The sequence below is a fragment of the Onychostoma macrolepis genome, chromosome 22, assembly GCF_012432095.1.
Source record: "Onychostoma macrolepis isolate SWU-2019 chromosome 22, ASM1243209v1, whole genome shotgun sequence".
NCBI lineage: Eukaryota > Metazoa > Chordata > Actinopteri > Cypriniformes > Cyprinidae > Onychostoma > Onychostoma macrolepis.
The window spans coordinates 2871778-2893955 of NC_081176.1; the positions used below are offsets into that span (position 1 = coordinate 2871778).

Sequence of the window (22178 nt, forward strand, 5' to 3'; positions counted from 1 at the left end):
GAGGAGCGACACCTGAGCCCACCGCACATGGAGAGAAAACTTTGCGATGTCAGAGCCATCGCCAGGAGGAGTTACCAAGCCTGACGGCATCAGCGAGCCAGAGGGGACCTGTCCAAACAGGTGTGCGTGCTGACTTTGTCATTCATCGCCGAGGGTATACTCATGGAATTTGAGGGTATGGATGCAAGCCCAACCCACCTTCCCACCACTGATAGCGAGTGTTTACTGGACATGGATGCTATTTTTCAGTTTGGAGAGGTAGACACTTTGATACCCCTGAGCCCCATCTGATTCTGTTCATCTTTCTGACTCTCTAGTCCCACCCACCCAGTCTCCCTCTCCCACCTCCTCTCCAAGCTGCTTTAAGAGACCTTTTATTTTTGATTTGTTTTTGTTAATTTCTTCAGACTCCTCAGCCACTCTTGGTGGGCTCCATCTTGGGCCTGCCGGGAGTCTTCATATCCTGGACCTGAGGAGCCCATGGCTCTGCCTCCGGCCTCGGATAGCTCTGCTCCACCTCATCCACCATAAAGACTCCTGCACCTGTGCTCCTCCCACCCTCGATTCTGGCATTGACCATTGGCCATTTGGCCTCGCCAAGCTCCCTCGGTCAGTCGGCTCCACCTGGGTCAGACTTTGCCACGCCTTCACTCCACCCTTTTGGCTACGGCCCACTCTGTCCTCCCTCAGGCTCCGCTTATTTCCTTGATCGCTCCAGCCCTCTGGTCTTTGGATCCCCCCCCCCCATCCACCTCCATCGCCGTTGTCCCCATGGAGGTGTGGTCACACCTTGGCTCCATGGAGCACTCTTATGGCTGTGGCGTGGGCACCTGCCATCATGCTCCTGCTCAAGGCACCTCCCTGGCTTTCCCCCATACGTCTGCACAACCCTGGACCCTTCAGTTCCGTCTTCTCCTGAATAGTCATCCTCCGCCTGAATCTCCTTGCTCCTTGCCTGTGGCATTGCCTCGGCCACCTCCAAAGCCCCCTCCATCCCTCCCTGAATTCCTCTGTTATGGCGCTATGATGCGCCTTCTGAGAGGGGGCATTCTGTCACAGCACCATGGACTATGTTTGTGTTTTGCTCTGTTGACTTTAATAGCCAAGCAATCCTTGCTGTTATTAATAATATGTCTATTCCCAGAGCAGTGCATCCATATTTCTATTTGTACCGTAAATGTGTAATTCCATTCATGAGTGTGGTATATTTAATCTAAATGTCTAAATATAATGCAATGTTTACATTTTTTACATTCACAATGAAAGAGCACATACGGTCCGGATTGTGTAGCATGACACACATGATTACGCAATTTATTGTTTAGAAATCCTGATATATGTGTGACAGTTTAAAGATCAGGCCTGTCTGGTTGGCACAGATGTATCGTGTGTTACATGAATGAAGAACGATGTTAAATTATGAAGAATGACGGATCAGAGATGATTTTACTTTGCATTGCTTTCCGCATTCTAGACCTATTTTTGCAATGGCTTTCAGAAAGTGGAAAAACTTTGAAAAAAACTGATGGGGACATGTCCCACCCAGCCAACTCACATATTATGTTAATGGACACAACCTTTATCTACCTGTGATGAATCAGAACCAGCGATGCCTGATTCATGAATAAGTAACTTTTTTTGAGTTGGCTCTTTTAAATGAGTTGTTTAAACGTGTTAGCAATACGAAGTGCATTGGTTTGTGATTCAGTCTGAATGATTCAGACAGGAGTTTTTTTTTTTTCTTCACACTCTTCCAGAGTCTTATTTTGGACACTAGAGGGTGCTCTAGTATCCAGTGGTATGCACACTTTCTATTTAATGAAATGTTGAAGGGGCAAGGTTTGTGTGGTTAACATGACCAAAGTCCCCGCTGTCAGATGATGTACTACACGGTGTGTGGGTTTTACTACTCGCTGTTGTGTGTGTGCACTTGAATGGAATAAATGCAGAGCACAAATTCCGAGCATGCATTACCGTACTTGGCCAACACTTTCACTTTTACAAAAACTTCCAGGAACTGACAGACAAAACAGGATATGATCTTTATATAGATGTGAAATTAAGAATAATTGAAACTTCTTAGAAATAACTTCAACTATCTGGAAATAACATTTTCCTAAACTAGCACTGCTTATCCACAGAAACACATTAATAGCATGTAAGGTTGTGGAAATATAGAGATATGCATATGCCTTTGAATATAAATCTCAATAATATTTTACATACACATATGATATTTTCATACGTCGTACTCACACAGTAAGATCTCACAAGCATTTTTTATTAATTTATGAACTTGAGTGAGAATTGGGAAAATGGCTCTTCATCTACACGCTATTTACAGACACAATATGGACACCTCAGACACACACTCACAAACTGACATCAAACACAACAAATGTCCAGCAGGACACATGCTTATGCAGTTGTGTAAAGATGTTAATAAACAGACAAATTTTAATTAAAGGACTACTTTGACTATCTTTGATTACTGTATTGAATATTTGTTTTTGTTATTATTTGGTCATTTATACACATAGTCCCAATTACTTCTGAGACTTTAGTATTGGAATGATTCAATAAGCCAGCAATAGTGCTACATGTGGTGATTATCATGTGGTTTCCAAACTCCCAAAACCTTCATAGGAGGTTCCTCATGGCGACAGGTACATACTCCACATGTCCTTCCTCTTTGACATTCTGTTAAAAAAACAAAAACAAAACAACACAGAGCACATATGATATAATAATAAAATATTTTAAATAGAAATGTGACAAATTCATTCTAAAGATTGATATATTGCCTATATGAAGACTGATTCTGTAAATGATTGTAAAAATGTTTTGTTTGAGAGAAATAAAATAAAATAAAATAAAAATAAAAATGTTATATCTTGTAGCTCCAGAGTGGTTATTAATGATGACATGAAATTGTAAAGGAATTGGATACAATTGTTTAGTTACACAATTTGGGGCATCAATTGATACAGAGACACGCTACAGGAATAAATGATCTTACCTATTTGTGTGTATTTCTTTTGTAGAACTTTAGAACAGTGTAAGTTATCTCTTCCTCACGAGTCTGAACTGTTAACAACAGCAATAATAGATGGATTAAAACAAGACAACCCAGTCTTAACTACATCTTTTTTTTTTTTCAAAACTTGTTATTAGGGCTAAAGTTTCTTGCAGAGTATGTATTTGTCATTAAACTTAGAAAGACATGCATTTGTACAAATAACTTATAAATCAAACCCAGATGGGATGTTTAACAGAAGTGAAGCTATTGGCATTCCTTGTATGTGAAATGTCATTTCCATAGAATCTCAACAAGTTTAAAACTAGATATAACATGCATTTAGTGTGTGTGTGTGCGTGTGTGTGTGTGTGTGCGCGCGTGCGTGCAGTGTGTGTGTGTGTGTGTGTGTGTGTGTGTGTGTGTGTTCACTGCTGTGTGTGTGCACTTGAATGGGTTAAATGCAGAGCACAAATTCCGAGTATGGGACACCATACTTGGTCACATGTCACTTCACCTATTATTACTGAATTCATACAGATTTGTCTTAGAAGATTAGGAATCTGTTTTTGTGTGAGTGATATGAGTGAGGAGTGCTGCGCAGTGTCATTGTTTTGATCATAGATATGAATGAATGATTTATAGATATTGTATCCTGACATGAGTATAATCCGCATGAATGGCCAAACTTAATAACCTAATAATAGAGAGAATTACTGTGATTTAAATGATAATTAGAGCTATCAATATATCAAAATATTTAGGCAATATTTAATAATAATAATAGTAATAATAATATTACTCTCTTTTTTTTTGTAACACTTGCCTTCTTGATCAATTTTTCTACATCTCTTCCAAATCCAGAAGATTGTGACTGCAGCTACAATCAACAGAGATCCAGCAGCAGAAATCAACAATATGTAAAATAAGGGCAGGCCCTCTTCTGTAATGAACAAAATGAGCCATGAATCTGTCTGACTATAATGCCATATATGAGCTTTTTTAATAAATGTTAACATGACCACCGACATACCTGAACATGTGTGACAGAGTTGACTGATGTCCAGATGTTGAGTCTGGTGGCTGATGGGATTGTTGAGCACACAGCTGTAGGTGTTTTTATCCTGATATTCCACCTCCAGAGGTAGAGAGAGACTGATGCTGAGATCAGACACACTGATGCTGGACAATAAACTGTGTCCTTTGTACCAGGAGAGAGTCACATGACCCACATTCACCACTGAACACAACAATGAACAATTCTGCTGTGATGATGAACATTGTGAAGAGTTACTGCTGATGACAGGAACAGGCAGACGAGCTGAGAAAACATGAGAGAATAAACAGAAATATGAGTAAATCTAAACGGTGCAGTGTGTTGACCGTCAGTGACGGGTTCCGTCATCTCAAACTATAAAATGAACAGCACATTTCAATATGTAAACTGTTAAAATAGTTTAAAATATATAAAATAGTTATTCTGGTGTCAGTACAAGTAAAGCTCAATCCACAGCATTTTGAAAGCGACGCCTAAACAAATACTCCCCACCCTCTCATTTCTCCGGCACCAAATTCTTTATGCAACACAGGCAATGACTAACAGCTGGCGCATCCGACAACTCGTGGAAGTTCATTACAACAGCTGCATATCATGATTCTGTGAAACACAGCAAAACCAATGTTACTCACGTATCAAGTCGAGACATAGGAAATATATGAACCTCAGCGTCCGTTCCCTGCTCTCTAACATCTCTCCAGTGCTGCAAAACTCCACTTAAACACTCCAAAAATGCCCCATTGATTTCAGTGCCTCACTGTGACCTTGATTTTCTTCTCTTTTTTTTTTGGATTAGGGATGATTTTATATTCTTTTTGTGCTAATCAACATTATGCCACAAATGCCATGGATTAAACATAACTTGTACTGAACCTAATTCCTTTAATAAAACAAGAATCTGTACATATTTGATAGAGGCATCATCTCTACTCACCATAGACAGAAACACTGAATGTTTTTGAAGACAGTTTCACTGCACTAATATCTAGTTGATAGAGTCCTGCATGTTCAGTTGTGATGTTTCTGATGGTCAGAGATCCAGTTTGATTGTCCAGCTTCAGTCTGTCTCTGAATCTCCCATCAGGACCATAATATGTAGAGAAATGTCCTGCTTCTCCATTGTTTTCAGCTACAAAGATCTTTTCAGCTCCAAATTGCCACAGTATGTCTTCATCTTCATGTATTTCCGTAAGATCAGTGTTTAGAGTGACAGAATCTCCCTCCATCACTGACACGGATTCACCAAACACACCTGATAAACATGAAAAGGTCTCAGATTAAGACTTTTGTTGGTTTAAAAAGCATGAAATCAATTTGTAATGTGTAAAGGTGAATTGAAGAACAGCAGCAGAGACAAAAATAAATAAATAAATAAAAGTAAAGGTGAACTCTCTGAACAGACATATGTGTGAACCACTAATTTCATTTAATGGTGTTTTATATGCTGTATAGTAAAATGAGTTTATGAAGTTACATGATAAATTAATTACAGCTTGGAGGTACAAGTTTCAATTTGCTGGATTTAATATAATTTTAAAAAGGAATATTTTTAGATCATAAGATAAGTCAAGCTTGCTTAATTTAATTCAGGTTTCCCATACTTTGTGACTTTGACTTTCCATGACTTTTGTAGTTGTTAATGCAGTTGTATTTAGAAAAACAAATACAAAAAATGGATTTGCTTTTGTAATCTGTGAAATTAAGATTTAGAACAACATGAAATTTTACACAGCAGATCTACTTTGAACAATAGCACTATAGGTTTATTACTAATGGAAAGAAATTAAGCCATAAAAATGTTTTTATAACTTATCGATCAGATGCCACCAGCACAAACAGAACAAAACAAACATTTGTGATGGAAATAAGGGAAAAGTCCGATCCAATGAGACTATCTGCTGAAAACACTTGGTTATCTGGTGTGTGAACTTTTTTCCGACAGAGTTTGAAGACCCTCATAGTTCACACACACACACACACACACACAAACACACACACACACACACACACACTCGCACGCACGCGCGCACACACACACACACACGCACACACACACTAAATGCATGTTATATCTAGTTTTAAATTTATTTAATATATTTATAATTTAATACTGTTTTTGAAAGGTAAATAGTTAAATAGCTGAAATTAGAGAAATATTGTGTGACTTATGAATTAACCATGTTTCATGGTGAAAGCCCAACCCTAGTGCTTTTAAAATGGTTGAAAATATATATTATATTATGTATAATTACATAGTTGAAGGTCTCAGTTTTTTTTTTTTTTGCATGCATAAAGGTTAAAACCCTCTCCAATCTCACTTTACCAGGTTTACTGAAGTATACACTGGCACTAGCAGCTCGGCCTTTGAGTCAAATTGAAACCTACTGCGGCTGGGTTTCTTCACAAACATGGTTTGAACCTTTTGGGCTCCAAAAAGCTATAGGTCACATTGAGCATTTTAGAGCATGTGTGTTTAGATTGTAGACAAGGGGCTTCTTCCTGTCTATGACTCTTCAATGTACGGAAACAAAAAAAACATGATGAAGAAACCATGTATAATAATACTGTATCCTTTTCTATGTGTCTTCTGATATTACTATAAGACATCTTCTAAAGGTTTTTATTTTGTTTTTATTAACCTCTGAAATGGGCTGAACTATTGACATGAGCGGACCTGATGAATATAAACAAAGATACTGATATATTTCACATTATTGTGATAGAATCAAACTATTAAAACATGAAATAGCCTAATACTATTTGAGTCATAATATGGTTGAAAATAGCAATAATTTCCTAGACTGTTTATAGAATAATATTCATCAGGGTATAAGAATATATTAAAGTACTGTATGCTGTGTTCACTCTACTGGCATGAATTAATCTGCATAAATGCTTAAGGAGGAGGTGTGAAGGATGTGGGTTGTGGTGTTTCTTAAGTTGCACAATACATCAGTGAGGCTCAGGTGTGTTTGTCTGGTGAGTGATAATAATGATATAAACTTTTAGTTGTCCTCTTTTATGGCCTATTTTCGTGTGTTTAAATTTTTCATGTTTTTGTATATCAAGCTCTTAACCTTCAGGAAAAGACAGAAGTGAATCACACTGACTCTCTCCTGTTTGCTATTGATTTCACACTTTCATGTTGCTCCATAGAACTCAGGATCAAAGTCCGACTTGACAGAAATAGTTGATGATCATCATCATTGTACCAGTAAAACCTGATTGAATTGGTTTGGTTTTGTCAGCTTGAAACCAAACCTGTAACCTCGAGATTGTTCTGCTAGCTTCATGGCTCCCGGAAGTTGAAATGTGAAATTAAATGTGAATTGACACATTATTCAAACCGGACTATGGACCGTGCGACCACCGAATCCAGCAGTGTCCGCCATAATATCGAAATAAGTGTGCATCATTGATCATTGTTCTCGCTAAAATAAATCTCATAACATGAGATGCGCAGTTTAGGTTAAATATATGAATTATTATAGCACTCATCGCTGTCATTAAAACATTGCATGCCACAGGAAAAGTGATTAAGCGTATCAAATATGTCTAAATTCATATAATTTTGGTTTAACTTCTGTGTAATGACTTTATATAACCTAATTTCAGTGCTTATCTCCATTGATGAGAGTGGAATAGGCTATTTAATGTAAATGTGTATATCGAAATGAAAACAGTTTAAAATCATTGTTTACTTCATTACTCCAGGAAAAAGAGTGCGTATGCACAACCAAGAGCATACGGTGCGCACATATTAGCCTACGCCAAGTTCATTTTTTTGGTAAATCCAGATATGTGCTTGGAAAACAGCGTAAGTACATTTCTATGCCCATTTTGTGCGTACGCAACGTTTATACATGAGGCCCCAGGGGCTCTCAAAGAAGATGATCTAATTTTAGTTTCGTTTTTGAATTTGGCCCGCGGTGATGAAAACATTGATACAAGCCTCGATACGGAGCTCCGTCTGGAAGTATAGGCTTCCTGACATTCTCGATACAAGCTACGAAGCCTCGGTATCAGGCATAGCATCACCAGGGAGTGGGGTTAGCACTTATAGCACAGTGCTTTTTATGTAGGCGTCGACATAGGGACAGAAAATGTTTTTGTTTCCACTGAATCTGCATTCGTTTTTCAGAGTGAAGGTGGTGAGCCTCTTCATTTTCGTCCCAGTCTGGGGTTTACAGCCTGGTAAGGCATGCATTTTTTTTTTTTTTTTTAAAGATGATACTTGGGCTTGCAGTTAACCTAATTTTAGTTTCAATTTCAATATTCAACAATAATGAAAACAAGATAATTAATATAAAATGTATGTCTAAATGCAGGGCTTGATATTCACGTGAATACAGTCTCAACCAGGGGCGTAGTTTGTGGGGGATGGGGAAAGGTACCCCAATATTCAAAACTAGCAATACATGTAGAATCGATATATTTTGTAACATTGTTTCTTCGTGCCGAATCGAGTACGAATTTATCAATAAAGAACTAAAGTCCCCCTCCATTGCACAAATTGGTAACTCCCAACTATTGCTTCGCACTTTGTGGTGCTGACTGGAAGATCACGTAACGTCAGCTCTGAAAATGAAGAGAAGCGCTGCTCAGCAGACTATTATGAATTACTGGTCAAAAATTAAAAAGAATCAAACAAATGTCGAGACTGAGAGAGAGGTATGATAATAATATTATAATCTAACTCGTGGCGCGTGCCTCCTTGGGGTGCGCGAGGCGAAATTCAGGGAGATTTTTCTATATAGTTTTTCTGTAAATATAACGTAAATAAAGCAAATAAAGGACTGCTATACACGAGTACCAAAGAAACATTGATGAATGCGAAGAAAGAGCGGGACATGTTTGATACATTTTTAAAAGCATAATGAACCACGTAAGTCAACTGAATTTGGTACTGACAGGCGGCTTGACGCACACCCGAAGCAAGACCACGCAGAAAGAGACACCTCCTATTGAAGCTAGCTAGCTAATTCACTGCAATTTATGCAAGTTATCAAAAATAGCTCTAGCTGACATCTATTGGCGGTTTTAATTTCATAGTTAATGTATTTCTTTAATCATTTCACTGTTATGATTATAAAAGAATTTGATCAAATATTTTCTTACATCAGATTCAAGGTGAAAGTAGTATCAGGGCAGAGCAGTAAGAAGAGGGGGAGGAGGAACAATTGATCAGGTAATGATGATGTGATGATTCAAACAATAAATTGGGCTATTAAATGTTAAAAAACATTAAATGTCTTTAAATGTTTTAAGGAGTCCAGTAAACAGATTTATAGTTAGTCAAGTTCATGTTAAAGTTTTCAATCGATACATTTTTTCTGGTTTATCTATATCACAGGGTGAAGACAGCAGACACAAAGATGTTTCAGATGAGCTGGTAAGAAAATAGGGTGAGGTGCATAAATATTTATATATATATATTTGATAATACACAAACTATACACATCTGTGTGTATGCTATGACTCTGATCTATGCTGTGATTAAAAAAAAAAGAGAAAAAAAAAGTTTATTTGGTCAAGTAAAATATTTAGCATAAACAAAATGCATAATAAATAGTTAAAAAATGAAATACTGCTTAGAATAGACCGTAGCAATGTGGTTTGTTATGCTAGCTTTTGTTGTTTTAGTTGTCTTTAGTGGACTTTCTCTTATATCAGATCCAAGGTGAAAGTAGTTGCAGAGTAGACCAATCAAGTAGAAGTAGAGGAAGAACATCTGATCAAGTAAATGCAAACAGACAGTACAGAAAAGACATGTAAATGTTAGATGTCAATAAAACCAGCTAAAACTGTAATGTGTATTTATCACAGTGAGGGACAGGGTGAGGAGAGAAGACAGACAGCCATATCAGATGAGCAGGTAACTAATAGGGAAGAATTATTGATATGATAAATATATGCAATTTGCAGGTTGCAACCATATACAATATACCAGGGAGTTATTTAGTGTGTAAAAATGCTTTTGTCATGTTAGTTTCAGGGTGATCCAAATGTAAGGGACCAGCTGAGCACAGGAAACGGGGACAGTGAAGGATTTCAAGAATCAGAAATCACCACTTGCTTTAAGCCTGCACATCCCGATCCCAAGTTCATAGTACAGACTAGAGCAAACTATGTCTTGCGCTTTCAGCAAAAATGGTTTCAGATGTTTCCTTGGCTGCATTACAGTGCCACTTTAAAAGGTGTTTTATGCTTTTATTGCGCAAAAGTCCTCTCAAAGAAAACAATGCTTGCTTCTAAGTTAGACCCTGCATTTGTGAGCACTGGCTTTAGGAATTGGAAAAAGGCAGTCGAAAAGTTTACAGCTCATGCTAAAAGTCACTCCCACTGCCATGAATCAACTGTGTATGCTCAGGAAACAAACAGCATAGCTTCACAGCTCTCCTCAGGTGTTTCTAGACAACAGGAGGAAGCAAGAAATGCACTGCTCAAGATTGTAGGGTGTATTCAGTATTTGGCTTGACAAGGTATTGCATTGAGAGGTCATGCTGAAGAGAGGGGAAATTTTTCCCAACTTCTAAAATGCAAAGCAGCAGATGATCCAGCCCTTTACAAGTGGCTAGCACAAAAGCATAATTACACAAATCCTCAAATTCAGAATGACATACTCAGAATAATGAGCAATGCCATCATCAGAGGAATAGCTGATATCATTCAATCCCTTCCTGTCATTCAGTTCGCCTTAATTGTTGATGGAACACAAGATGTCTCTGGCACAGAGCAAGAGTCTGTTTGTCTTCGTTATGTTGACCACGACTTGCTTCCTCACGAGGAATTCATTGGTTTTTATGCAGTGACAGACACTACAGGAGAGTGTCTTGCAAAAATGGCAATAGATGTACTCTCGATTAAATTTGACATTATCTGCATTGCGTGGCCAGACATATGATGGTGCCAACCTGGTCTCATGGCATTTACGTACCTGGGTGCACTTTTTAGCGTGCCATGAAATACGTACCAATAAGTACATATCACTGCAGTTTCCAAAATAAATGAACATTTTCACACAAATTTACAGAGTTGCGATTAATAAAGCGTAATTTTGGCACAATTACTTGAAGAATATCATGCTATGACTTCAAAACAATATTAATATGCTGGGAGATTTGAAAACTGATGCGTTTGAACGTTAACATCGCACACATCCAGCTTCATATCTATGGGTTTTCATTGCTGATAAGTTTGTTCGGTAGCTCACGGAGTACGGAGACGGACTTAGGAGATGAGGAGCACCGGTTTGAATCCCGTGAAACTACGGTTTGACAAAGCAGTTAAAATCTGCATAAAAGGAAGTTCAAATGGCACAGTTGCATCAGTTAATATGCTTTTATATCAGTTTTGCATTTGTTAACACTATCGGGTAGGTTTAGGGCTGGATTTGGTGTAGGGCGAATACGCCTTACACCAAATCCAGCCCTAAACCTACCCCATAGTCCCCGGATATTTGAATTCTGAACCGCCACAATACGTATCTAAAGCAACATAATAAAAAAACAGCAATACGTACCAATATCTACGTAATAAAAACGTGCCAGTGTTCACATATTGAACCTGTGTTTTAGCGCCACTCAGTGGACATTTCTATTTGAAACTGCGGCGAAACGTGCAGCAAGGTACGTAAAACGGTGTCACACAAAAAGTGCGCAGAGGTACGAATTTCTATGAGACCAGGTTGGATGGTGCAGCCAATATGTCTGGCAAATACTCATGAACACAGGCTGTAATTAGAAAGAAACAGCCTTTATCTTTATATGTGCACTGTGGAGCACATTATGTGAACCTAGTCACTCAAACGGCATGCACAGCTTCAAAACTGCTGAGAGATTCTCTTGACTGGGTGCATCAGCTTGGAAATTTGTGTGGCTTACGTGGTAAATTCAAAGAAATGTTTAACCAGATTGCTACGGCAGATCATGGTATCTCAAGCACTCTAAAGCCTCTCTGTCAAACAAGATGGACGGTACGACACCAAGCAATAACATCTGTTCTCAAGCAGTATGATTCTGTGCTCACTTCCTTAGAGGAAATGTCAAAAAGCAATGCTCATAGTGCATCCACTGCCAATGGCTTGCACCAACAGTTTCTCAAAGGCAAGACCGTCCTGGGTCTTGTGTTGGCAAGAGCTGTGATTGGAGAGTTGGAATGTCTGAATGCCTCGCTCCAAAGAAAAACACAAACTGGCATGAAAGCTGCAGTTTCTTGTGTTCAGTCTGTTTTGAAAGACAAAAGAAATGAAGATGCCTTTCAAAGTCTTTTGAGAAAGCAACTGTCAATTTGCTAAACCTAGAGCCTATCAAAGTCCCAGAACTGAGACAACTGCCTAAGCGTTTTAGTCTAGAAGCAAGCACATACAAGCCAAAAACAGCAACAGAGCATTACAGAATTTAGTTTTATCAGGTCCTTGATGTTGCGGAGTTGGCACTCAGTGAGCGTTTTGAGCAGGAAGGTCTACTGATCTTGCAAAAACTAGAGAATACTCTGCTCACTGAACAAATTGATGCAGTGTGGTGAGTATCCTGAGATCAACAGCCAGTTGCTTGCAGTTCAATTACCCATGTTTAGACATAACTATCAGTTTGGGTCCAGTATGGAGGCAGCAAACATTCTTAATGGTTTGTCAGTGGAAGTTCGTGGCAACTCTGGTCAGGTTGCTCCTGGTTGTACCAGTCTCATCTTCAGAAGTAGAAAGGAGCTTTAGTGCTCTTAGAAGGTTCAAAACTTGGCTACGCTCAAGGATGTCACAAAAGAGACATAATCATGTCACAGTGTGTCACGTTCACCAAGACAAGTTGGACCTTTTGGACAAGAAGTTGGTGTGCCAAAAATGTATTGCTGGTTGTGAGAGGCGCAAGAAGATATTTGGTGCTTTCACTTGAAATGTGTCATCAGATTTACTGTTCTGTGCCAGTGTGCCTACAAGTGTCTACCAGTGTGTCTGATGTATCCTAATTCCAAGTGTATAGTTCTGCAAGAGTTGATTACTGTCACATGTTGACCTAGTTTCCTTAGTTCCCTTGATTAGTTAATTAGCTCGCCTGTTTCTTTTTCCCCTTGATTACTTCTAGTATTTAAAGCCTGTGTTCTTCCCTGGTTTTTGTCTGCTATTATTTGATCTGTGTTTGCTACCCCTTGCTCCTGGATTATTTCTGTTTCTTGTGTGGATTTATATTAAAAGACTCTGTTTGTAAATTACTCCGTGTGCTTCATTAGCTAAGCACACCGTAACAACTATGTTTCCTTTTCAAAAGGAGTAGTGCATTACAATGACATGAAGAAAATCCCAAAATAAACTATTTGTAGAAGTTACAGTGTGCAGTCATTTCCACTATTTTTTTTAACAGTCATTTGATAGATATAATATATACAGTAACATATAACAAAGCTGACTTAAAACATGTTTAAATAAGAAATATCAGTAAGCCCCACAACTTGCATAGATAAACAAACAGTATGTGTGGCAGTAAATATTGCCACAACGTGAAATTCATGGAGACATTTTGTTCCTGGACCCTCCTCAGCACTTGCAGTGCCCTCTGGAAATCTTACTGCTTTGATGTTGTAGTCTTAGTAAAAGTTGTCTTATTTGCAATGTATTAAGCAGTGTTCTGTCTTGAAACTGAAACTTTGACTTTATTTGTGATGTAATTTCTCATAATTTAGCATAAGCTGATTACCAACAAAACATTTAGATTTAGAAATTTGCAGAAAAACAAAATTTCCTGTTTGTTTGTTGTATATATTCTACGTTCTTAGAAGTTACTTATAATTATCTGTTCTTTTCTTCTTCAGATGTATCTGGTGTTGATTCAGACGGAGAGTCAGTGTCAGTGATGGAGGGAGATTCAGTCACTCTACACACTGATGTTAAAACAAACCAACAAGAAAAGATTAAATGGTTTTTTAGTGACACTCGCATTGCCCAAATTAGTGATTATCTCAGTAAAACCTGTACAGATGTTCAGTGTAATAAAGGCACTGAGAGATTCAGAGACAGACTGAAACTGGATCATCAGACTGGATCTCTGACCATCACGAACACCAGAACCACAGACTCTGGAGTTTATAAACTACAAGTGATCAGCAGCAGAAGCATCAGTGAAAAGAGATTTAGGATCACTGTCCATGGTGAGTCATTTAATAAATGTTTGAAGACATGCTTACTGGGTTTATTATTACATCAGTAAGTTTCAAAGCTGTCTATTCTCTTTACCTGTACAGTTGCAGCTGACAATTATGACAATCATATGCGAATGTCGGAGAGATTATGGGATTCTGAAATCTATTATAATATCCTCCAGCAGCTGTTGGTTTGTGTTTCAGATGTTCCTGGTGCAGAGATGAATAAAACGCAGACCAAGTCAGTGAAGGAGGGAGAATCTGTCACTTTAGATCCTGGTGTAATGAAAAACCCCAAAGATTTGATGATGTGGTACTTCAATGACACTCTCATAGCAAAAATCAATGGTGATCCCAGTAGGATCTGTACAGATGATCAGTGTGAAGATGCTGATGTTAGATTCAGAAACAGACTGAAGCTGAATCATCAGACTGGATCTCTGACCATCATGAACACCAGAATCACAGACTCTGGACTTTATCATCTTGAGATCATCACCAACAGCAGCAGCTTTCGTCGGCGCCACATTATCAGCATTGTGAGTCAAAATAGCTTCAGTGTTCCCATCACTGGTGAGTATAATTCAGTCTATTCAGTTAATTTCCCCTTGAGCAGTTTGAATGTTTTTTTATTGTCGAAGATCTCAGTAAAATCAATAGTCATCAGTTTCTAATAATAATGACTGTCTTTTGTATTACAGATTATCTGTATTTCTTTGCTGTAACAGGAGTATGTGTTGGTGTTCTGCTGGTCGTTGCAGGTGAGAATTTGTGGTTGTGTGTTTTCTGTTTTTGTGATGTGATTTCACTTAGTCATTACAAAAACACCAGTATAAGTGAATTTAAAATAGTGATGCTATTTTAGATGTGCAAGTTATTTAGGGAATATGACTGGATTTTTAACTGCAAGTTAGAAATTTTGTTTCAAATTGCATGCAGAAAGTCACATGATGCTGTAGAAACAACCAAATTCTTATTTTTATAGTATTTTAATCCCAAAGCATCGGCCACTGCATTCAAACACGATCCATTACTGTAGTACAGAAGATGACAATGAGATTCAGTTTATCGGGCTGAAGATTTGTTAAACTGAAGAGTATTTTGTAACTGAAATATCAATCCTGTTAATTTATGTTCAGTCTGTTTTCTTACAGGAAATCGTACCTATAAAATGTCCATCCTGCATTCCTCATTAAGTAATCTTATTAATCTAAACCTATACTCCCCTTTCACAGAGGAAGAGTTTTATTTACAGTATGTATGATTCTGTCACAACTATGTAGCTTTCAGACAGTGTCATAAAGTGCTAATGAAATGCTTGCATCACAATGAGGACTTGCAATGTGATTGTGCATCATGATGGGATCCTGGCTGTTTTGCATCCTCTAAAAAGTGAAGCTGACGTTTTCCTGGATTCAACTAACACTGGTAGTTATTCTAGCCCTGTTAAGCATGGTGGTCACTACAGTGGACAGCTATTCAATAATCATGTTCTTTTATATGCGTGGGATTTAATGCTGTAACTGCATATGAGCTATTATAGCTGACACTATTGCATCGCTGCAGGCCGAAACTAAAAACTTTAAACCAAAAATATTCCTTTTCAGTCTTGGTTGAAAAATTGCTAGGCAGGAATATCTTCCCAAAATATGATGACCTAAAGGAATAATGTTTCATGTATATGCCCATGTACTGTATGTTCAAATATGTTTACGTAGCACTGTGGTCCTGTGAGGCACGACACTTGAATGACAATTGAACTGGATTGACTTGACACTTTTCACTGTGATTTATTTTGTACAGTTTTGAAATGCACTAAAATACACTGGTGAAAATAGTGAAATAGTGCATGTAGCATGTAAATAGAGGCCTATAGGATAGTGGAGTCTGACTTGTCCTCATTATAATATTCTGAAGTTCTGCTCCACACCATGCTGGTTTCGTCTGGCCAGAGGAGAACTGGCCCCCCGACCGAGCCTGTTTTTCTCTATTTCTGTCACCGATGGAGTTTTGGTTCTTTGCCATTGTTGCCTCTGGCTTGCTTAGTTGGGGACACTTCATTTCTGGCAATATCATCAACTTGATTGCACAGATACTATCCTCTTGCATTATCAACACACTATTTTCCTGTTTAATATTGTAAATCTGCCTGTATAGTATAAAGCACTATATAAATAAAGGTAACTTGACTTGCTCCTGTGAGTGACTCATTCACCTTCGCGTGGAAATAAATCATTGTAAATTGATTTTGTCTGTGCTGTTTGAGTTCCTGTGTTTTTTTTTTGTTTTTTTTGCATGGTGGTAAGCAAACGGTAAGTTTCACATTAGCAGGAATGGAAAAAGCCCTTCACCTGCATGCTAGGTTCACACCTCTACGATGCACTGCCAAATGCACATCAGCCACTTATTGATAGGCACTCTTGTGCACGTGGTTTATTTCAAGCAACAGATCAAATCACGTCTGTATATATTTATAAGGCAGGGGGGGTCCAATCCTGCTCCTGGAGGGCCACTGTCCTGCAGAGTTTAGCTGTGTTCTCAACTCTGCCCCTTGAGGTCCACTTTCCAGCAGAGTATAGTTCCAACCCTAATCAAACACTCCTGAACAAGCTCATCAAGGTCTTCAGGATTACTAGAAAGTTACAGGAAGGTGAGTTTGATCAAGGTTTGAGCTAAACTCTGCAGGAAAGTGGACCTCGAGGGCCAGAATTAAGGACCCCTGCCATAGCAGATTTTACTTTGATTCTCAAACTGGCACTTCCAGTGTGTATGTGTAAGTTTTATACCAATATCATGCATGTAAATTTGTGTACTTTTCCAAAATTTGTGCTAAGTTCAGATACATGGCTGTGTGGATTCTCAGCAATCCCCAAAATTGTCCACAACTTGTAAACGTAAGAGATCACAAACCAAAACCAAAAATGCTCAGAGGTGCTCATTAGTGAAAGGGACTGAAAAGACTGAAGATTCATCTCATGCAGACAGGTGCATACTCCACGTGAGTGTCCTCTGTGGTTGTCTGTAAAAAACACCAATTGAGAACCGCTGATCACCTCAGAGAAGAGGTTTAACATTTGTAAATATGTGTCAGATCAGCACAGAAGCACATGCAACTCATACACAACTCACAGAAATAAAAATTAACTTACTAGTTTTGGTGTAATTCGTTTGCAGAATGTAGGATCAGTGTAAGTTATCTCTTCTTTGGGAGTTTGAACCGTTACATTAGCATCAACAGCACCTATAATATAATATAAACAAAACAATGCATTATAAACAAAGCTGCAATTTAACTACATCTTTACCTTTTATATAATGTATAGGCCTAATATTAACAACACTGTCTAAGTTTAAGTGGTATGTGTATGTAGCACCATCTATACTTATTGCAATATAAGTGTAATTCAATGGAACTGTGAAACCCAATACTGCTTTCTGATACACTTGCCTTCAGTTTTTTTGTGTTTCCTGTAGATGCAGCAGATCCCGAATGCAGCTACAATCATCAGAGATCCAGCAGAAGTCAACATGTGATGTGAAGTAGACTTTTCATCCAGTGCTGTAATCATAAAGAAGTGAATGCATCAGTCTGATCTACTAAAAAATACAGAGACCAGGTCAGTAAAAACACACACATATCAGCGCTGCTGTACCTGCACATGTGTGACAGAGTTGACTGATGTCCAGATGTGTGGTCTGGTTGCTGATGGGATTGTTGAGCACACAGCTGTAGGTGTTTTTATCCTGATATTCCACCTCCAGAGGTAGAGAGAGACTGATGCTGAGATCAGACACACTGATGCTGGACAATAAACTGTTTCCTTTGTACCAGGAGAGAGTCACATGACTCACATTCACCACTGAACACAACAATGAACAATTCTGCTGTGATGAAGATGATGATGATGAAGGACATTGTGAAGAGTTACTGCTGATGACAGGAACAGGCAGACGAGCTGAAAACATGAGAGAATACACAAATACGGATAAATCTAAGTTAGTGAGTGTGTTTGTCATCTCGCACACTGAAATTATTTAATCATGTAAGTGGTTGCAGTAAAATAAAACAAGAATATGCGAATGATGGCAAATTATCTCAACTCACCATAGACAGAAACACTGAATGTATTTGATATCAGTTTTGCTCCACTTAACTCTAGTTGATAGAGTCCAGTATGTTCAGTTCTGGTGTTTGTGATGGTCAGAGATCCAGTTTGATTGTCCAGCTTCAGTCTGTCTCTGAATCTCCCATCAGGACCGTCATATGTGAAGAAGGTTTTAGTCTCTCTGTTGATTTTAGCTATGAGAGATTTTTCGCCTCCAAAATACCACAGTATGTCTTCATCTTCATGTATTTCAGTAGCATTAGTTTGTAAAGTAACAGAATCTCCCTCCGTCACTGACAGTCTTTCATTTGTCTGTGAACCAAACCCACCTGGAGAAAATGAAAAGGTTTTAATACAGATTAAGGTTCTTATTTGAACTGAAGAGCAACAGCAGAAATGCAGAAAAGAAGCCTGAATATAAAGAAAATCTCACAATCCGTTTGATTCAATTGATCTGAGAAGAAAAGCAAATGCAAATCCCCAATTTGAACAGCAGTAGTAGCTGATTTTCTGAAACAAAAACAAATAAAATGGCATGAAATGCTTTTATAACTTACCAATCAGATGCTTCCAGCACAAACAGAACAAAAGAAGCATGTAAAACATTTTCTTTCCCAGTTCTCTGTCTGATCTAATAAGGCTATCTGCTGAAAATACTCAAGCTGGTGTGAATCCTCCCACGAGTCTGTCTCTCCTAATGCAAACGCACATGATCCGCATGTTATATAGTATATAAATATACTTCTGGCTCTTATTAAGACATTAAATGCTTTAATAGCCAAAAAAAAGTGTCATATTCTATAAATCTTCCAAAATTTAGTGGTAAAATAAAGATTGTGGATTTGAAAATAGTTTATAATCCTTCAGTTGTTGTGAACTGTAAAACGGTTAAAACCATCTTTCATCGTGCATTGCCAGTCGAGGTGAAACAATAGCAGCTCATATTTTGCATCGAAACGGAAACCTTCTGCAGTCTGATTTCCTTAGAAACAAGGTTTGATCTGTTGGGTGGACAAACAACTTATGCATGGGCTTTTAGTGCATGTGTGTTTAACTTGTAGGTGAAGGGCTTCTTCCTGCTTTAATGAACCTCACAGTTGATCCCCTTCAACAGCTATAAGTATATACAATACTTGGACAGACAAACTGTAAATTTGAAGACAGGGTCATTCTACAGAAACGTCCACTTTTAGTATGGCAAGATTTATTTATTTTTCTAACATTTAAGCTTCGACCACATTATTAGATTACCTTTTCACTTTATGAATACACATAAATGAAAGCTTCATGATTTTTCTTTTATTTATTTATTTATTTGGTGTTACCTTACTACTTTGGAAATATTTTTATGGAATATTATTTCTCTATTTATTTTTTTCATCACATGTAGTCAGAGTTACAGTAACATAATGTTAATGCAACAAATAAGGAGATAATGTTTTATTTATTTGTTAAAAGTGTGATTTAATTATGTTAGTTCATTTGCGCAACCATGTATTTGCCATAACAATGAAAATATTTGAAAAACAGTTATAAACAAGTAATGATGCAATCCTTTAAATCTTATCTCTTGAGTGTAGCATTCAGTGGATGTAAAATGAATATCATGCTACATGTGACACATTTTATTTAATGTAACAGAAAAAACCCCGCAGTGACGCCAGTGACACAATGAATCATCAGTGACATACATAAGACCAAATATCCTTATTCTTCAGCTATAATTAAGTAGATCAGACTAAATTGTTACATTTGGCAATTAGTGAAAGCAGTTAGTAGAAGAACATAAACGACATTTTAAAAACATTTGAACTAAAACAACTAAAATGTACAACAAAGACGCTGTCTGTAAGGTATCTTCTTCTCAGCTGCACAATTTAGCCATACCTGACCAAAGGAGGATTAACAATGATAGAGAACAGTTAGAATTACAAAATCTTAGTGCTATTTTATGCAAAAGAACTAAATGAATAGATTTGAATTAAGTTTATCTATAAATGGGAGTCACTGGTATTACCCATAAGGAAGGTGACACCAGTGACAGTAACACCAGTGACAATTCCCATCTGTTTACATCCTCTTTAACTGACTGTTCTCGCCAAGATGGCCATTATGACAAGGAAATGTATTTGACTGCACACACATACAATCGCACAAGGCCGCGTACTGTAAGACACAAGTGCACTTCACATACTATAGTTACCATTACTGGTTATGTTATTTTGCTATTGACATCTTGCTGTTAGTACGTATTATGTTAACTTGAGTAATGTGAAACAATGTGGTTTTAGAATGTTACAGTTGCTTAGCAACCGTGTACCTCATATTCTCATGCTTTGGATATTCATGGAATCTCAGTGCACTGTATAAACAGACATTTCAGCATTTGAGGGAATTGAAGAAGTATTAAAAATGCACTCAGGAAAATATTTGTAGTATAGCACAATATCTATATGATGATGTATAATGCTGGATCCGTTATGTAAACGGGCCGCATGGTGCATTTTTCCAATCAATGACACTGACTCCGCAAATGAAGAGTTCCATTGCAAAAGCCTCTAAAAGCCATCTTGGTCAAAAATGAGATAACCATACTGAGTGAATGCTCTCCAAACATAGTATATGCTCATCAAGTACTTTCACTTCAAATGCGCTTAATACCAGCCTCAACCCATTCAGAAGTACCAGTACTTGCATAGAAACCTATACATACACTGTAAAAAGTGATAAGTTGACTTAACTTAAAAAAATTGAGGAAACCCGTTACCTTTTTTTTAAGTAAATGATCATTTAAAAAATAAGTTAAGTGAATTGTCAAGTTCACTTAACTTAAAAAAAAAATATATATATATATATATGTATTATGTACTTAATAATTTTAAGGCAAGGGGTTTCCTCAATTTTTTTAAGTTAAGTCAACTTTCACTTTTTACAGTGTAGTAGCCAGAAAGAAAAACGTCAGACTTCCTTAGAGGCTTTTGCCTCTGAACTCTTCAAATATGCAAATAAGAACGCTAACCTGGGGTTTAGGAATGTATAACAGCCAAAAATGTAATTTGTGCTCAAAAATTGAACAATGTTAATAATAATAATGCACGTACCTTTGTGTTGTGCTTTAACTTAAAACAGAACAATCCACGGTTTGAGAGTTTGACTAGATGCGCGTTACAATCGCATGCAATATATCGTGCAGCCCTACTGTAAGGCATAAAAGATGAACATCCTGTTCATGAAGCATGTTTATTGTGATTTTATACCATCTAATTGACCTTATGCACGGTTACTTCCTGGTTGTAGATAAGCCAGCTCAATCATATCCGGTCAAGTGTACTGTGCCGTAAGAGGAGCGTCCTTTACTCGGTTTCTCTACATAATCCATTCACAATTAGGAGAAAAGTTTTGTTTGTCTAAAATGACCAAACGTCCACGTATTCCGTTTCAGGAATTACAAAATGCGAATGTTAAACTTACGCGAGGGAATCCGTTAAATCATGCCGCGATCATTGCTATGATTGACAGCGGCGACGGAAATCACCCGACGAGCTGATGTCAAAATAAAGCTGTGCATTAAGTGATTCAGACTAAATTCAGACTAACAAAACTACAGGTCTGTGTTGGATAAAACTTAAACGATGTCGTTATTTAAATTAAATCTAAACATTTCAAAATATTGAATGCATTATTTATTTGTTATACCAACTCATTTAATTTGTATTTGACTAGGTATTTAAATAATTCAGCATTATAGTCTGTGACTTGGTGACTTCCTGCAGTTGCTATACTTTATACTTCAGTGCGATAAAGTACTAAATTTGTTATAATATTTATTTTATAATAAATCAAAAGACTTGAAAACTGCGTTGAAATG

The 22178-nt window shown here is 37.6% G+C and overlaps 3 protein-coding genes across 5 annotated transcripts; 1 reads left to right on the forward strand and 2 right to left on the reverse strand.

Moving 5' to 3' along the window:
* Positions 1–2106: 2106 nt before the first annotated feature.
* Positions 2107–17440, reverse strand: LOC131530645 (SLAM family member 5-like). The gene is made up of 5 exons (XM_058761020.1): positions 17354–17440; positions 5008–5325; positions 3843–4337; positions 3020–3087; positions 2107–2700 (listed from the first exon to the last, which is right to left on the reverse strand). The coding sequence occupies exons 2-4, from the start codon at positions 5297–5299 to the stop codon at positions 3020–3022; spliced, it is 855 nt and encodes a 284-aa protein (XP_058617003.1). The 5' UTR covers positions 5300–5325; positions 17354–17440; the 3' UTR covers positions 2107–2700.
* On the forward strand, positions 8013–16398 carry LOC131530644 (uncharacterized). Of its 3 annotated transcripts, none has more exons than XM_058761018.1 (5): positions 8013–8267; positions 13878–14213; positions 14409–14777; positions 14906–14965; positions 15344–16398. In XM_058761018.1, exons 1-5 carry the CDS (start codon positions 8177–8179, stop codon positions 15466–15468), a joined length of 981 nt encoding a protein of 326 aa, XP_058617001.1. In that variant the 5' UTR covers positions 8013–8176; the 3' UTR covers positions 15469–16398. The 3 variants fall into 3 exon arrangements, 2 of the variants coding, with proteins under 2 accessions (XP_058617001.1, XP_058617002.1); XM_058761019.1 differs by having other exon boundaries at positions 15359–16398; XR_009268447.1 differs by lacking the exons at positions 14409–14777; positions 14906–14965; positions 15344–16398 and adding exons at positions 9197–9261; positions 9427–9478 and having other exon boundaries at positions 13878–14013.
* On the reverse strand, positions 17173–19137 carry LOC131530129 (SLAM family member 9-like). Its single transcript, XM_058760252.1, has 6 exons — positions 18868–19137; positions 18310–18639; positions 17858–18160; positions 17653–17763; positions 17354–17445; positions 17173–17223 (listed from the first exon to the last, which is right to left on the reverse strand). Exons 1-6 carry the CDS (start codon positions 18914–18916, stop codon positions 17173–17175), a joined length of 936 nt encoding a protein of 311 aa, XP_058616235.1. The 5' UTR covers positions 18917–19137.
* Positions 19138–22178: the final 3041 nt, after the last annotated feature.

What these genes read in the sequence shown, in the direction of transcription:
- LOC131530645 (XM_058761020.1), bottom strand. Translation starts at nt 5,299, where the DNA reads ATGGAGGGAGATTCTGTCACTCTAAACACTGATCTTACGGAAATACAT. An exon ending in ATTCAGTGTTTCTGTCTATG is followed by an intron (nt 4,338 to 5,007) that starts GTGAGTAGAGAT and finishes ATGTTTTCTCAG; the next exon opens with CTCGTCTGCCTGTTCCTGTC. An exon ending in TAGAAAAATTGATCAAGAAG is followed by an intron (nt 3,088 to 3,842) that starts GCAAGTGTTACA and finishes TGTTGTTAACAG; the next exon opens with TTCAGACTCGTGAGGAAGAG.
- LOC131530644 (XM_058761018.1), top strand. Translation starts at nt 8,177, where the DNA reads ATGTTTTTGTTTCCACTGAATCTGCATTCGTTTTTCAGAGTGAAGGTG. An exon ending in AGTCTGGGGTTTACAGCCTG is followed by an intron (nt 8,268 to 13,877) that starts GTAAGGCATGCA and finishes TTTCTTCTTCAG; the next exon opens with ATGTATCTGGTGTTGATTCA. An exon ending in TGTTCTGCTGGTCGTTGCAG is followed by an intron (nt 14,966 to 15,343) that starts GTGAGAATTTGT and finishes ATTTATGTTCAG; the next exon opens with TCTGTTTTCTTACAGGAAAT.
- LOC131530129 (XM_058760252.1), bottom strand. Translation starts at nt 18,916, where the DNA reads ATGTTTTACATGCTTCTTTTGTTCTGTTTGTGCTGGAAGCATCTGATT. An exon ending in ACTCTGTCACACATGTGCAG is followed by an intron (nt 17,764 to 17,857) that starts GTACAGCAGCGC and finishes TTATGATTACAG; the next exon opens with CACTGGATGAAAAGTCTACT. An exon ending in GAAACACAAAAAAACTGAAG is followed by an intron (nt 17,446 to 17,652) that starts GCAAGTGTATCA and finishes ATTATATTATAG; the next exon opens with GTGCTGTTGATGCTAATGTA.